This window comes from Aulostomus chinensis, chromosome 6 (assembly GCF_037954235.1).
Source record: "Aulostomus chinensis isolate RoL2024-O1b breed Wild chromosome 6, RoL_Achi_v1.0, whole genome shotgun sequence".
NCBI lineage: Eukaryota > Metazoa > Chordata > Actinopteri > Syngnathiformes > Aulostomidae > Aulostomus > Aulostomus chinensis.
Genome location: NC_141325.1, coordinates 10,027,374 through 10,041,567, shown reverse-complemented (window position 1 = coordinate 10,041,567; position 14,194 = coordinate 10,027,374). Strand labels below are relative to the sequence as shown.

The window sequence follows — 14,194 nt, the reverse complement described above, 5'->3', positions numbered from 1 at the left end:
GATCTTTCTTTTTCATCCTTCTCTTTCCTCATCAGGTGGACCAGTTGTTAGGCAGCGTGATAGAGATGTGGGTAGACCGCATGGACAACATCACTCAGCCTGAGAGGAGGAAGCTGTCATCGCTGGCTCTGCTCTCTCTCTTACCATCTGACAACAGGTAAGAGACATCTATCATTCATTTATGGGCAGATGGGAATTTGTGCCAGTGAAAAGTGCTTTGCCCCTTCCTTGTCCGCACAGCTGAAAGAGGCACACAGGGGAACGCCAAGAGACATTTTATCCTTGACAGATTATTTATGCTCCTCCTGTTTGTCCTCATCAGTGGTGGGATTTCTCAGGAAGTTTAGAGCTTCACATGATACTATTGATTGTTTATTTTATATATTTGAAGCTCACAAAACTGTAAAGGCGAAAAAAAAAGCAAATCATTTTTTTCCAGACCTCAAGGAAATGTGTCATCTGTCTTGTTTACTCTGATCTAATTGAATGAAAAGTAGCATATCATTCTTTTTTTCAGTCCCTGGAGTAGTCAATATTTTGGAGAAAAATGATCGATATTTAAAATTAACCGCCACACATGCTACTGTACAAATAGATCCATGTGCACATATGTCAATGGCTGACTGCCCTTCTATGAGTTCACACTGCCTCCGACTGATAAGGTATTCGATATCTCCATGTGTCGCTCAGGTCTAATCGTGTATGTGTGTTTGTTCGTACAGTGAGTGACCATCTGACCCCTTCACATCAAAGGGGCTAACATAACAGAAATGGCTCAGAACTAGACAACAGAGTTCTAAATGCAGCACGCATGCAGAGAGACTTGACAAGAGAGCGAGAGTGAGCGCATCACAGACAGATCAAGAGTATTTCAGAAGGGCACATAAAGTCAGTTTTAATTGGAGAAGAAGAAGAAATAGAAGAGATAAATGATCGGGGGCTGTCTGTCCATCCAGGGCTCTTCCAGTCGGAAAGGTAGTCACAGATTTGAGCTTCCCCCCGGATCAATAGCTCAAGAGAGAAACATTGTTAAAACACAAACAAGCCTTTTCATCAAACTGAGCCATTTTCTTTAGCCAGATAAAGAATTGTCGCGTCTGTTCCGACTGCTGTGTGACGTGTGTAGGGACGTCTGCAAAATGCAATCAAAAGAGAACAATGCTCACCTAAATCATTTGATTATACTAAAACACCATGGGATGAAAAATAGGCTTTTGTGTAAATGCGTTACAGGCGACCATCATATTAAGAATTGCATTTCCAATTTCAAACACCAATTTCTTTTTAAACATCACAAAATGCCCCCCCCCCCCCCCCCAAATGATTAATCAATTCTGGTATGTGACAAATTGCAGAAAATCAAGCAATGCTGCACACTTGAGAGAGGTAGAATTGAGTTTACACCCAAGGAGGACTTACACATTCCTGCCTGTGTCGTTTCAGTTGATTTGATTTTTAAGAACAACTTCCCTGTATGGGTTTCAGAGGAGCCACTGTGTGGTTTTATGATCAGCTTTTCTCGTGATCCGACCTTTGTAGTTGTGCAGGTGGGCATAATGGCTACACACCCACTCTATATAGAATGTGACAGCCTTGGCTGGTTTGGTTGCTGTGCAGTGGATCCTCTGCCCCATAAGAAACCCAAACTGGAAGGAGTTCACATCTTGTCCATAGTAACCTGTGCTACATCTAATTACCTTGTTTTCTCTAAAAGCTTTACAACATTCAAACAAAAGACGGTAAGGGAGCGTACAGGTTGTCAGCTATTCAACATTAAATCCAGAATAATGACGTGCTGATATATATATATTTTTTTGACATGATAATAAATTCTTTCCACTGAATTATTTTGCATGAAACACCTCCTACTTTTTCTACTTCAGCACTTATCCATGATTATACAACTAATTGCTACTGAAGGAACAGGACAGTGGAATGAACAAGAAGAGCATTTATCAATCTTTAATCCTTGGATGAGTTATACACTCAAAGCACTTTGACTATTTATGTAATCAGCGATGCTTATCTGCAGTCCATTTGTCACAAAGTGTCTCAGAGTACATACACTATTCATGCCTCTAGAGAGAAGCAATCAGGATAAAGTAATAGTAGTATAGCAGTTGAGTAGACAGGTAATATGTAATTAACACTGAACTAAAGACAAAGTCTGCAGTGTAACGTTAGTGTGTATAATTATTGACAAAGTTGGCTTTTGGGAGAGACACAAACATGGAGGGGAACGTAGCCACGGTTCTGATGAGGAAGCAGTGAGATGAGTTTGTCTTTGCACAGTTGTTCCTGTAGCTGCTAATTTCGTCTGAAATGTTGGAATTAGAGGGTCAGAGGTGGACAGTGACATGTAAAACTCCCCCGTACTCCTATCTCATTTTATGGAGGTAAATCCAAACTATGTTTTGAAAGATGAATTCTCACTCTCATCACCAACTTGCGTGCGTGTGTTTGTACAGATGTAAATTCAGCTCATTGTACGTTGTATTTACAACCATGTACTCACTTTAAAGATGGACACATTCTTGCACATTTGTTTACGGGCTGGGCATCTCTCTGTCACCCACTATTGTTCTCATTTTCCCCATTCTTCACACTCACTGAACTGAGCATTGCCTCCATCCCACCCACCCAAGAACCTGAACTGACACACAATTTGATGCATCACTGCCCAAACCTACATATACTCTCTCTTTGTATTCATTCCCTTCAGTGTTTTTTTGTATTCTTGTTGGCATGGGAAACTCACTTTCCTCTCAGTGCTGTGAAAGACAGCGTTGGTTGAACAGGCGTATATTAAAGAACTCCGGCTCTCGAAGAAAGAAAGCCTTGACCCTGCGAGAGTCACTTCAGACGACACTCAAAGAAGATGCTGAGCCTGCACATCTGTTTTAGAAAATAATCGTCTCATAGATTTGTACTTTTGTTGTCCATTTAACGTTGGAAAATATCATGAAAGTCTATCCATTATGGTATGGTCTACTTTTTGATAACCCTCTGCCATCTTTTCTTTTTGTACTTGGATGGAGTAACATGTTCTTCTTGAATGCGCATGTAGAAATTTCAGAAACCAAATGTTGGAATAGTGAGAAGCATAAAAAAATGAGCACAATTTAGATGTGAGCTGATGGAAGGCAGAGACCAACATTCCTCTGGAATGGCCATATGTCTTTTGATGTTTTTCCTTTTGTTTGATATATAAGCCACTTACTTTTCTCTCTTTATATGAACTCCCACAACGTCAGACACAAGATTGTTTTGAACTGTTAACGATTCATGACGTCATGTTGTCTTGTGTGTCATCAGCGTGATCCAGGACAAGTTCTGTGGTATCATCAACATCTGCGTGGAGGCACTGCACGATGTGATGACAGAAGATCCTGAAACAGGCACCTTCAAAGAGTAAATATGCAAGCTTCTTTTTTTACAATCAAATTCAAGGAGTAAACACTGTTTCTACGATAAATGTAAATAAATGGTGCTCAAAACCTTTCCATAGTCTTTTTTTAATTTAGAAAAAGCTCATTTTGCAGGTTTTGAATTATTGAGATAACAGCAAATTCCTTAGTTATGATCATAAATGAGTGTAGTACAGCACATATTTTTACTAGCTGTTCATTGAAGGAAAAATAGCACAGAAAATATAAGCTCACAACAGGAGCAAGTCCCCTCTTTTGACCCTGAATCCACCACAGTGCTGCCATCTCCCTTCTGGCTCTGTGTCACAGCTCCTGGCTCCTCTGTAGATGTTAACCGACACGCAGGGATCCTTTATCTCTCTTGTCGAAATGCTAAGCACGCACTTAAACATTGGTCAGGCAAACGGAGCTCTCATAGAAAGGTTTGTTTAAGATATTTGTGCATTTTCCAGCCGATGTGTTGAATTGTTTTACTCCCTGATGTGCTTCATAGCAAACAGAAACATTTGTGGATGTAAGCTTCCTCTGAGTTTTATTCATTGTTTGTAAATGCACTCAGCTGAAACAGGCAGCGCTGGGTTTAAGTAATCTTCCTGCGTCTAGTGAGGAATTAAGTCAAGTTTCAAGTGAACAGACTACCCTTTCACTCCTGCATTGTCATAAATTGTTTGGGACTGTTCTTGCGTGGTGTAGAATACAAGTTACAAGTTCTAGCCGCAATGGATAAATTCAACACAATAAAATGTCAGTTGGCAACACAGTATTACAAAAAAAATGTTTGAATGTTTTAATTCTATACAAATCCTGCATGTTACATTGGATTATATCGTTTCAACTTTTAAAACCTGATGAATTAAAAATGGTAGCGGAGAAGATTCAGTTTTTCTTTATAGCAAAGCTCAAACTCTGCAGAAGATAAATGGAAAATGTGGCCATACATTGTTTTACTTTGAACTTCCAAAACTAGAGGTTAGGTACGCTTTTGATGTCTCAAAGAGCAATATAATGGCAAGTCTCATCATTACTTAATTGATTATTTGTAATCTCATCATTGTTGAATGTCTGCCACAGTATATTTTATTCAAATCAGGGTGCTGTGATCAATACAATCAGTATATTTACCCATTAATACAATCAACCAACTAGTATTTGGTTTTTACAATTCATTCCTGAGCCCTGAAAAACACAAAATGAGGAAAAGCAACCTATACCTAACTACCTACCATACCTTTAAAAAAAAATGTAAATGCGCCTGTGCAATGAGAATTTCAAAATAAGTGCACCAAAGATGGATCAATATTTGGATTGTGGGTCAGTTCCAGACCTGGAATTCTCTCGTTCTTTTATTTACGCTGCTGAACAGATGCTTTACTGTGATATACCATCACACATACAGTGACACATGACGACAGCCACATAACGTAGCCTCTGTGAGAGTCAAGATATGTTCAAGGCCCTGCGACCACAGCTCCTCTTTGCTGGGATGACATTGCTACAAGGACATTGACTGAGCATTTAGGTTTTTGTTGTGATTCTCTCTGCATGTAGATGAACAAATATGAATAGCCGGCAGAGCTAGGTACAAAAGTGTGTGGGTGTGTATGTGTGTGTGCGTGTGCGTGTGCATGCGTGCATACTGCCTGTTTGGAAATTGCCTTCTACAGTGCAGGTTTATGTATGATTACTCATATTAAGTTGAAATTTGCAGCTGCATGCTGATGAGCCACTTTGAAGAGCCAAAGCTGAGTGATGATGAGGAGCCACCGACTGAGCAGGACAAGAGGAAGAAACTCGTGAGTCAAATGCAGCACACACACACACACACTCACACATATATTTGTGGAGCTATCTTCGTGAAGAAATTCATTAGCATAATGCCTCCCCTTGCCTCTAAACTCTAAACACTATGTGTGAAAACCTGAACCCTTGCCTTAACCTGAGCCTAAACAACCCCAAACCCCCCTTAAAAGGGGTCTCAGGAAGTGAGGACCGACCAAAATGTCCTCACTGAGACAGCTGTGCAAACACACACACACACACACACACACACACACACACACACACACACACACAAACTAAAACCTTTTTTCTCATGTTCCATTCCCATTTTAGACAAATGGCTTCAATAAAGTAATGCTTTCTGTTCATTTTACTGAAGTGTCTTTCTCTCTGCCCTCTGATCATGAAAATAGTCCTCTACCTCTGGTGGCATCCTTTGACTCACTCACACTCATAATACAAACAATAAAAACACTCAACAAAAATAAACCCCTTAATTTAGAGCCTAAACAAAAAAAAAAAAAACAACTCGCTATTATTCCAGTGAGCATAGACGGAGGCAATCGTTTCTCTCTTTCATTAGTCAGGTACCAATTCAAAGCCTCCTCTCAGCAACTTCACTGGCTGCTGCAGCTCCTCATGCAGAGAACCACGTAATCACTTCTAAGTGTGCGTTTGTGTGTCATGTTAGCATGCCAAAGAGTCATTTACTGTGAGCATAAATTTGAGATTTAAATGAACAACTAAGCGGCATGAAAATCTAATCAGCTGTCCCATTGTGGGAGTTAAGAAATAAGTAACACTTTGTTACCTTGCAAATAAAATATAGTTTAATTCTACTATTGATGTCTGAGCTTTGTGTTTCCTAGAACGACCTTCTGATTAAAGCCATATTTGTACATGTGTGTGTGTGTGTTCAAAAGAAGTAGCACTGACTTTATGTGACTTTTTGTGTGTGTAAGTGTGTGCGTGCAAGTGTGCTGGGTGCTATCCCAGTGCACTTATCACCTCATCCCAGACCCTGACTTTTTGCTCCAGGGAATAGAAAAGAGTAAACTTTAAAGTCGCACCTCTCTCTCTGTACTTGGTGATGCCTGTGGATGTGTGTCTGAGGATGTGCATGAGTGGATGTGTGTCAGAGGACGTGTGTCTGAGGACGTGCACAAGCACATGCGTGCAAGTGGCTGTTTGTGCTTTACGTGGAGGAGGAAGTTAACGAGGAAAGAATCTGGTGACATTTACGAACACTTTCGGACTCTTTTTCTCTGTCTTGTAGATTCTGTCCTCGGCAGATGTTCTCATGACCACCTAAAAGCCCTTTGTGAGCATACAAATGTGTTTGTGCTAGTCTGAAAGGGCTGGCGGCTCTTTGTTCTGGTACTTTCTTGTGATGAATGATATTTTTAAACAGTTGTGCATCAGCCCACAAAATAGAGTTGACAGTGTTTGGAGTTTCAACTCAGATGTAAAGCAGTCCCTGTCGTGTTGTTTGATTTTGGTGTACTTGAACTACATGACATTCTTAGTTTCGGTAACTTTCATCAGAAGCTAGCAACAAGCCAAGGCAGGGGCCCTGAGAACTGGAACTTGGAAAGACATATCTCTTCTCTCTGGGGATGGAGAAGCTGGAGTTAGTGGGGGTGGTGGAGTAATACCAATTGGATATAGTTTGGCTTAATTCTATGCACAGCAGCAGTCTTGAAATCACTCTTCTGCATAGAGATGGCACTGAATATTAACATTACTCTGAGTTATGGCAAAACATGAAGCTCTCTACTTGTATAGCCAGATTTTTTATTTATTTTTTATTTTTTAGCAGAAAATTGGCATAAAAAAAATGCAAGAAACCCAAATCCTCCACCTGCGAACTCAGAAACTGTCAATACAGTAGAATACTTTACCCAGCCAGTCTAGTATCTCACTGCTGTCTGGCATTTCTTCTCCCTTGCCCTTTCCTTTCCTCTCATCTTATCTTGCACTAACTTGCTGCCTCTGCAACTTCCCCTCATCCAACAGTCTTTCTGCCCGCAGGTGATATTTTCATGATTCACTGCTTCCTTACAGGTACTTGAAATCTTGCATAAAGGGTGAATAGATTGAAACGGGGGGAAAGGAAGACATTAACTAGATCATACACTGCTGTATCGACCCATCCACTCTGTCACTTGCATGCAATCCATTGCATAAGCGCTCTTTTTTACCCCCCAGTGTTGTTTCATGTGTGTGACCTGCTGCTGAGCAGTTTGCTCTTAAGTTGGCAGTAACTATTCTGCAAGTCCTGTGGCAAGCTGCTCTGACTGAAAATCACAATTCTTTAAAGACGGTGACTTTCAAGCTCCAAATAGAACTCGTTGCATATTCATGTGCCTTGTAATCAAAAATTAGAAAATTGACCCTGCACAAAAAAGGAACCTCTTTTGCTGACTATGTTGGAGACTAAGTGGTCTTAAAGCAGTTTTGTGCTGCAAAGGCAGAAGTACATGGAGTGATTTACATTTTTGATTGATATTTTCACTCCATTTAATGGCTAAAAGGTGTTTAATGTAATGCCTCAAAATCAAAGGGAAACTTTGCCAGACGACACCTGAATTGTAGTCATGCGTGTGAACAGTTCTGCCATCAGTTCTGCTCATACAAGGATGTTAATGTTCAGTTAAAATCATATTTAGTATTTGGGCTCGCCGGTTTAAATGCACCAGAGGGGCAGAATATTAGAAACCACTCAATATGATCCTCTCAAGTATGACTCCACTACCCAATCACACCTCAGCAGTAAGCAATGTAGTATTATTAATTTTCTGGCAGTTGAGAGAAGAAGCGGGGGGGGGGGCCTGAAGAAATCTAAGCTTCGTACGAGTAGAAATCATGTCGGAGCCGTTGTTGTGAAATGAATTCTATTGATCCAGCGGCACCAGAAGGAGTTTTGAAGTTGGGAGACATCCAGCTTTGGCTACATGATTTGAACTCTGAATGATAAAAACATATTTTTTAGGACAAAAAGATAAACATGTATTTTTTTTTAGTCAATGTATTCTTACCGATATTTTATTTTACATTAGTAAGAATCGGGAGTGAGGTGTTTTTCATAGCGACTGATTATATTTTGATGCATCTCCCTAGATATTTTATTAGCAACATGTAGCCTGATGGACAAAATTGAAGTGTGCTACATTCATTTCTCTCCACTTTTGAGTCCCTTGTGTTAAAGTTAATGATGACTGGTAACCACTGAATTAAGTGAGGGATTAGTGGAAGCTACGCTGCTGCTCACAGCACACAGTACCTGAGGTAAACAACATGGGGATGTCAAAAATAATCAGAGATGGAACATCAGAAATCAATATCAAGCATATTCCAATGCACAAATGCATAGTACTGACCTTGACTAGAAGGTTGTGGTCACTGTCCCTGTCTAGATACAGGCTGAAGTGGAAAACAGGAGCCCCACGTGTGAAAGTGAGTTCATTTATCTTCCCTGTGTCTTTAGCTTTCAGCAGGCACATAAGAGTTGACCCTTTTAGCTACTCTACGTTTATGTTCCAAACTTTGGCTTCAATCTTACAGCACTCATAGGCCTCTCTTTGAAGTTGGACTCCAAAAGTTCTTTATTGTCCGATATGAAATGTTCCCCGGATCGAAAAGCTGTTATCCCGGGTCTTGTGAAATATTTTGCAGAAGTTAAAAAATCCTTTTGACTCTGCCAAAAAAGTGATAAGGTCGTCTAGCAGTTTTCTCTGGTGTGGTGAATGGAAGAAAAATGGAATGGCTGCAGAGAGCCTGTCGAATTTAGGGGTGTTAGAATGCGTCTTTAGCACCTTTGGAGGTGTCAGAATGTCCCTTTAGTCTCCTTCCAAATCTTTAAGCTGGTGTGTATTCAGCTGTGTGCCTACATTTAAGTGTAACCACTGCTACTTGTTGAAATTTAAAAAAAACTGGCCGACATTTTAGATAATATATACAAGATTTGATTCGTGAATTTGATCAAAAGGTAAGGTTCAAATTTTATGAAAGCTTTATTTAAATTACATACTAAAGATGCATTTATCAGTCAAGTATATCTTTAAATTTGTTCATAGTTGTTGTACTTTAACCATAACCAGTCAAAAGAACTATCACAAAAATACTACACTACACCAGATACTTACTGGTATTATCTTTGAATTGTTCATATTATAGCAGTGTGTGGGTGCATATATATATATGACTATAATCGCTACTTGTATAACAACATCAGCAACAAATGATCATCACAAAGTAGGCGCACAAACTCCCACCATTACGGAGAAACTTCACTTGTGTTCTGACAACCATCCAAGCCACTTGTCACTCTGTCTCTTCTAAATTTGGAGCTCACATTCTGTTTCTTACACCACAGTAACAAACCACAGTCTCAGTGGGCCTTAAAATCAGCAACTACACAAAAAAAAGAAGAAAGAAGGAAACATCTGATAAAGTTTTGTCAACTCCCCTGTAATGTTGTTGATCAAAGCGACCTGCTTCATAGTTAAAAATATATAGGAAAAAATACGTTGAACATGAATCACTTTCTGCTGGGTTTAATTTCTGTAATGAAAACGCAAAGTGAACGTGACAGATTTAACATGGCAACTTTCCCTGCAAATTTATATTCTACACATCCTGGTGGTTTCACTTGGACGTGGCAGTAAGAGTGAAATGGAGGACAGGGGGGCAAAAATAACAAATCTACACTGTCACGTTTTAGGTTCTTTCAGATATGATCTCCTGTCACTGATATGAATACATTTGCAGTTCTTACCCCTTACCCTCACTTAAACCCTAACCCTGACTGCCTCACCTCAAACCAAGCCTTCATGTCAGACTAAAACAAGATCCCTACGCGCGCTTTCCTACGTTCCAGTGAGCTTGTCCGTTTGCACTCTTTTTCAGGTGGTCCTTATGCGATTAGTGTTTCAAATTGTACTTTTTTTCGGTACTTTTTCACACACACAAAAAAAACTGTACCTAAAGGTTTTAAAATATGGTTTATACATTTAGGGGGATTTAAATAACATGAGACTGAAGAGATTTGTTGAAAGTATTCATCAACATTTCTATGATTAATGTAGAAAAAAATTCAAATCAATCTGGACTAATGTGTGAACGATAGCGCAGTGCAATTTAGCTAAGATTAAACTATTCAGTAATTATATATTTTTTAATAAAACCTCTCATAACAATTACAGTAGTTAATCACAATGTTGGAGGGGTTGAAACTGATCTTCATTCTCAAATTAGGTTCTGGTCTGTCATGGCGTACTTAAATCAATAAAATAACACATACTTGCTTGTTTTGGAATATTTCCAAGAATTTAAAAATCAAGCGTTGTCCACCTTCATATATCTTTATTAAGTTTATAATGAGAGGTCCTGCGTGTTTCTCAAAGCTCCAAACATTCCATCTATCATTTCATTTGGTGTCTTTAGTCTTGGAGGATGCAGCTTTTAGATTGACGTGAGACGAAAGGCGTTGTCCCCTCCCCTGCTGTTCTCCAATTTGTCCCTGAAGTTGACCCGCTGTGGATTTCTGAGCATGAAGGTGGGAGTTTGTTCAGTGCTTTGGGACCTGCTGACTGTTCCACTCAATCTCGTTTAAGAATTTTTAAGGGTCCCTCACTTTGATCTGAGGTTTTTCTTTCTTTCTTTATTTATTTTCCCAAGGAGCTAGGCTGAGCTAACCAATGTTGTTGTCCGTGGCCTCGGCACATAATGCATCATTTGATTCTTGTTCTTCATCTCGGGCAGAGCCATCAAACACCAAGATGGATAAGCAACATCAAAGACTCCATCCGCTGGGTATTAATGACATGAGCTCCGTCTGTTGTGTTGTAGTTCCACACAAGCACTTGGGCCAAATACTTGGTATGAATACATGTGCAGGTACACCGCACATAGAGGTTATTGAGGTGATTTTTATCTGAATAATTGCCAATGACTGATTAGATGACAACACAGAAGAATTAGTTCCTCTTTTGCACACAGTGGTGCAAAAAAGACCCGGAAAATAGTGAACAGACCTTGTCAATCATTCGTGAGAGAAACCACATACAGTCTCGCGTTCAACAAACACAGTGCAGTCCTGCTGATTTTCATATTCTTGTTTCGTTATTTTGCTCCATCCTCTACATGACATCCACCCGTCTCGTATGTTCTGTCTGAGATTTCAGTAAGGTGGTTTTTTTGGAAGGAGTTTTTCCATTATCCAGTGTTGGAATAGACGTTATATGTTGTGCTGTTTAGATTGTAAAGCTAATTTAGGCCTATTTATGCTCTTATGTGTATTTGACTGCACAGTTTCACATGCATAAAAAACTAGGTAAGGCTTTCCTACATTCATTCAGTGTCAAAGCTGTTTTTAAAAAAAAAAATGCTGTCGTTTAAAAGCATTCAAAAACTACAGAAGCAATGGGGGGGGGGGGGGGGGGGTTGAAAAATGAGGAACTCTTGGCCGCTCAAGGAAGAAGAGATGGGAAAACAAGCAACAAGCAAACTCCAAGATTTATTTTCTGTAAGATTTCACTCACCCTGCACAATTACATGACATTAAACCCCCATGCTTCTCAGGACCATTAGTATTTCTGGTCCATTATTTCCCTGCTCAAGTAGCTCCGATTTATTGGGTTAGTCATCTGTAGCAGTTACTAAAAATGTTTAAGTGATCTGTTGTTTAGGTTTTCTTTGTTCGGGGCTATTAGGCTAACGAGTTTGTTTTCACAAGCATCTCTCTGCCGTAGCTACTGGTTACTGCGTGCGTGTTCACATGTTCGCAATGATTATTGTGGGAGCACAAATGTTTTAAGATTAAGTGTTCAGGGTGGACGCCCCTGTACATAACGGTGATTCTCACTGTGAAAGACAGTTGCTGCTGGTCAGCCTGTGGTGTGTTGTGCGTATTACTGTATCTAATAGTCTTTAAATATGAAAAAAAATGAAAGGATTGATAAATTGCTAAGTTATTATTATTTTAGTGAGATGTTTTTAAGCTAGCACTTATACCAGTTCTAGAATTATGGCTAGATTTCACCAAATAGTAGCCTGAATGGATTTGGTGGAGATTTTTCTTTTTTCCCAGGTGTAGTAGAAGTCCATCTAACTTTTAAAAAAAGGGGGTAAACCAGTCTAATCCAAGGCTGATCTGCGGAATTAAAAAGAATATTCCAAGGTTGATTTTTTTTCTTTCTTGCCCATTTGCCGTCAATGATGAATTATACCTATATTATACTTATTTTCCTGTGGCTGTTATTGTTCAGCACTTCCAAATTAGCCTTAGCATTGCCCCAGCATTTTCATTATTCTGAGTAGATAAGATACAGGACAGATTTAGCTCTTATTAACAGCTCTTCTATGTGCAAGTTTGGATGTGTAAAATAAACAAAAAAGAAATTATAGAAAATATTACTCATTAATTTATTGCCCAGTGGTTGCAATCACTCAGAGTATAAATGGAAAAAAATATTTATAAAAGCTTTGATCATTCACAGATTAATCATAAAATAGTTTTTCCTCATTCATTTGATGTTTTTTTATTTTTTTTAATTCAATTTAATGAACAATCAAACTGTCCCCATAGCTCCTCCAGAGGTATATATTTCTAGGAAATGAGTTTCAGTGTGTTATCATTTCAGTCTGGGCTACACAAAGCATTTGTAATGATGGCTTTTTTCCCCTGACTTTTATTATTGCTTCTAGTCTCAAACAGACCATCAGTGTTGGCATTATTTGATTTAGTTGAATAAGAAACCTCCCTGACGGTGTTATTTTGCCACACCAGATAGAAAAGAGTCCCTTTCTGCTGCCTGAGGCTTAAGGAGCCATCAAAATTTGTTTACATCTGTGTCGCTTTTAAGCTACCCGCTCATTTGTCAGCATTGAGAGTTTGGATGATCTCACAGTGTAGCGGGATTACAGATGTTGTTTGTCGGGATTTATCACCCTTTCAATTAACCAGAACACGAATTGGCCATAATTAATGATTTCTTTAACGCTCTATCAAATGACAGTAAGTATTGTTAGAGCTGTAGTGATGAACCAATAGAGATTTCTCATCGACTACAGCTTCCCCTCGGCTTTAGAACTCCTTATAGCGAGTTTGAGCTCACTGGTTTACTGTCTATCCTCCACCTTTACAGTGTCGATTAAATGTCGCCTCTGTCATTGTGTGTGAAGTCTTCATCGTCTCATCACATAAAAGACCTGCGAGATTAAGCCGTTCCATGGAGAAATCTCAAAAAAAGATTCCTACTTGCTTTCATTTGCCATAGTTACACCTGAATATATAAAACAAAGAACGCGCACCGCAAGGAATGTTGGAATAACTTTTCAGCTGCATTCAGGATAACTACCAGATTTTTGTGTAAATGTTGCAGCTATGCAGAAATTCAGACAAAAGTGTATGCCTGTCAGCTGTTTGGAGAGGAATAGTCTCATTGAAGTAATTAGAATAATGAAGCCTAATATCTGATCTGACAATTCACAGTTGTTAAACTGATAGTAATGCCTCTTAATTACCAGTTTGCAGAAGCTTATTCATTTTGCACGTGGCGCTTTAGAGTGGAAGCCAATCTCTTACTCATTGTTTGCAGAAAGAAAGAAAAAAAAATCATATTCAGGCTGCTACTTGCATCTAGATTTCCCTCTGGATTAATAAATGGCTGCATATTCTCATATTCATGTTTTGTTAGACTAGTGGTATCAACGGTTTGCTAAAGAGGCATTCCAAATATTCTCTCGCTTAAGATTTGTTAAATAAACCATCCATTGACATTGTCATTTAGTTATTGATCAGCAGGAAACTGACACTCTTAACCTCTGGAACCTGAACCCCCTTTTCCTGTCAGGGAAAAACCGAACAGCTTTGTTTAGTGTGTCGTCCTCTGAAGTGCCCTAAGACTCATGCATGACAATCCCAGGAAGACAATTGAAGGCACCATAGCTCAACCTAGATTTATCACTTACGTAAAAAGAGTTCT

The 14,194-nt window shown here is 39.3% G+C and overlaps 1 protein-coding gene across 3 annotated transcripts in view; it reads left to right on the top strand.

Moving 5' to 3' along the window:
• ipo11 (importin 11) overlaps positions 1–14,194 on the top strand; it is a 92,541-nt gene that overhangs the window by 64,700 nt on the left and 13,647 nt on the right. For all 3 annotated transcript variants that reach the window (XM_086206370.1, XM_086206369.1, XM_086206371.1), the window contains 3 exons: positions 36–157; positions 3,316–3,411; positions 5,137–5,221. In XM_086206370.1, the coding sequence (XP_086062496.1) occupies positions 36–157; positions 3,316–3,411; positions 5,137–5,221 (303 nt within the window). The remainder of the gene's footprint in view (positions 1–35; positions 158–3,315; positions 3,412–5,136; positions 5,222–14,194) is intronic.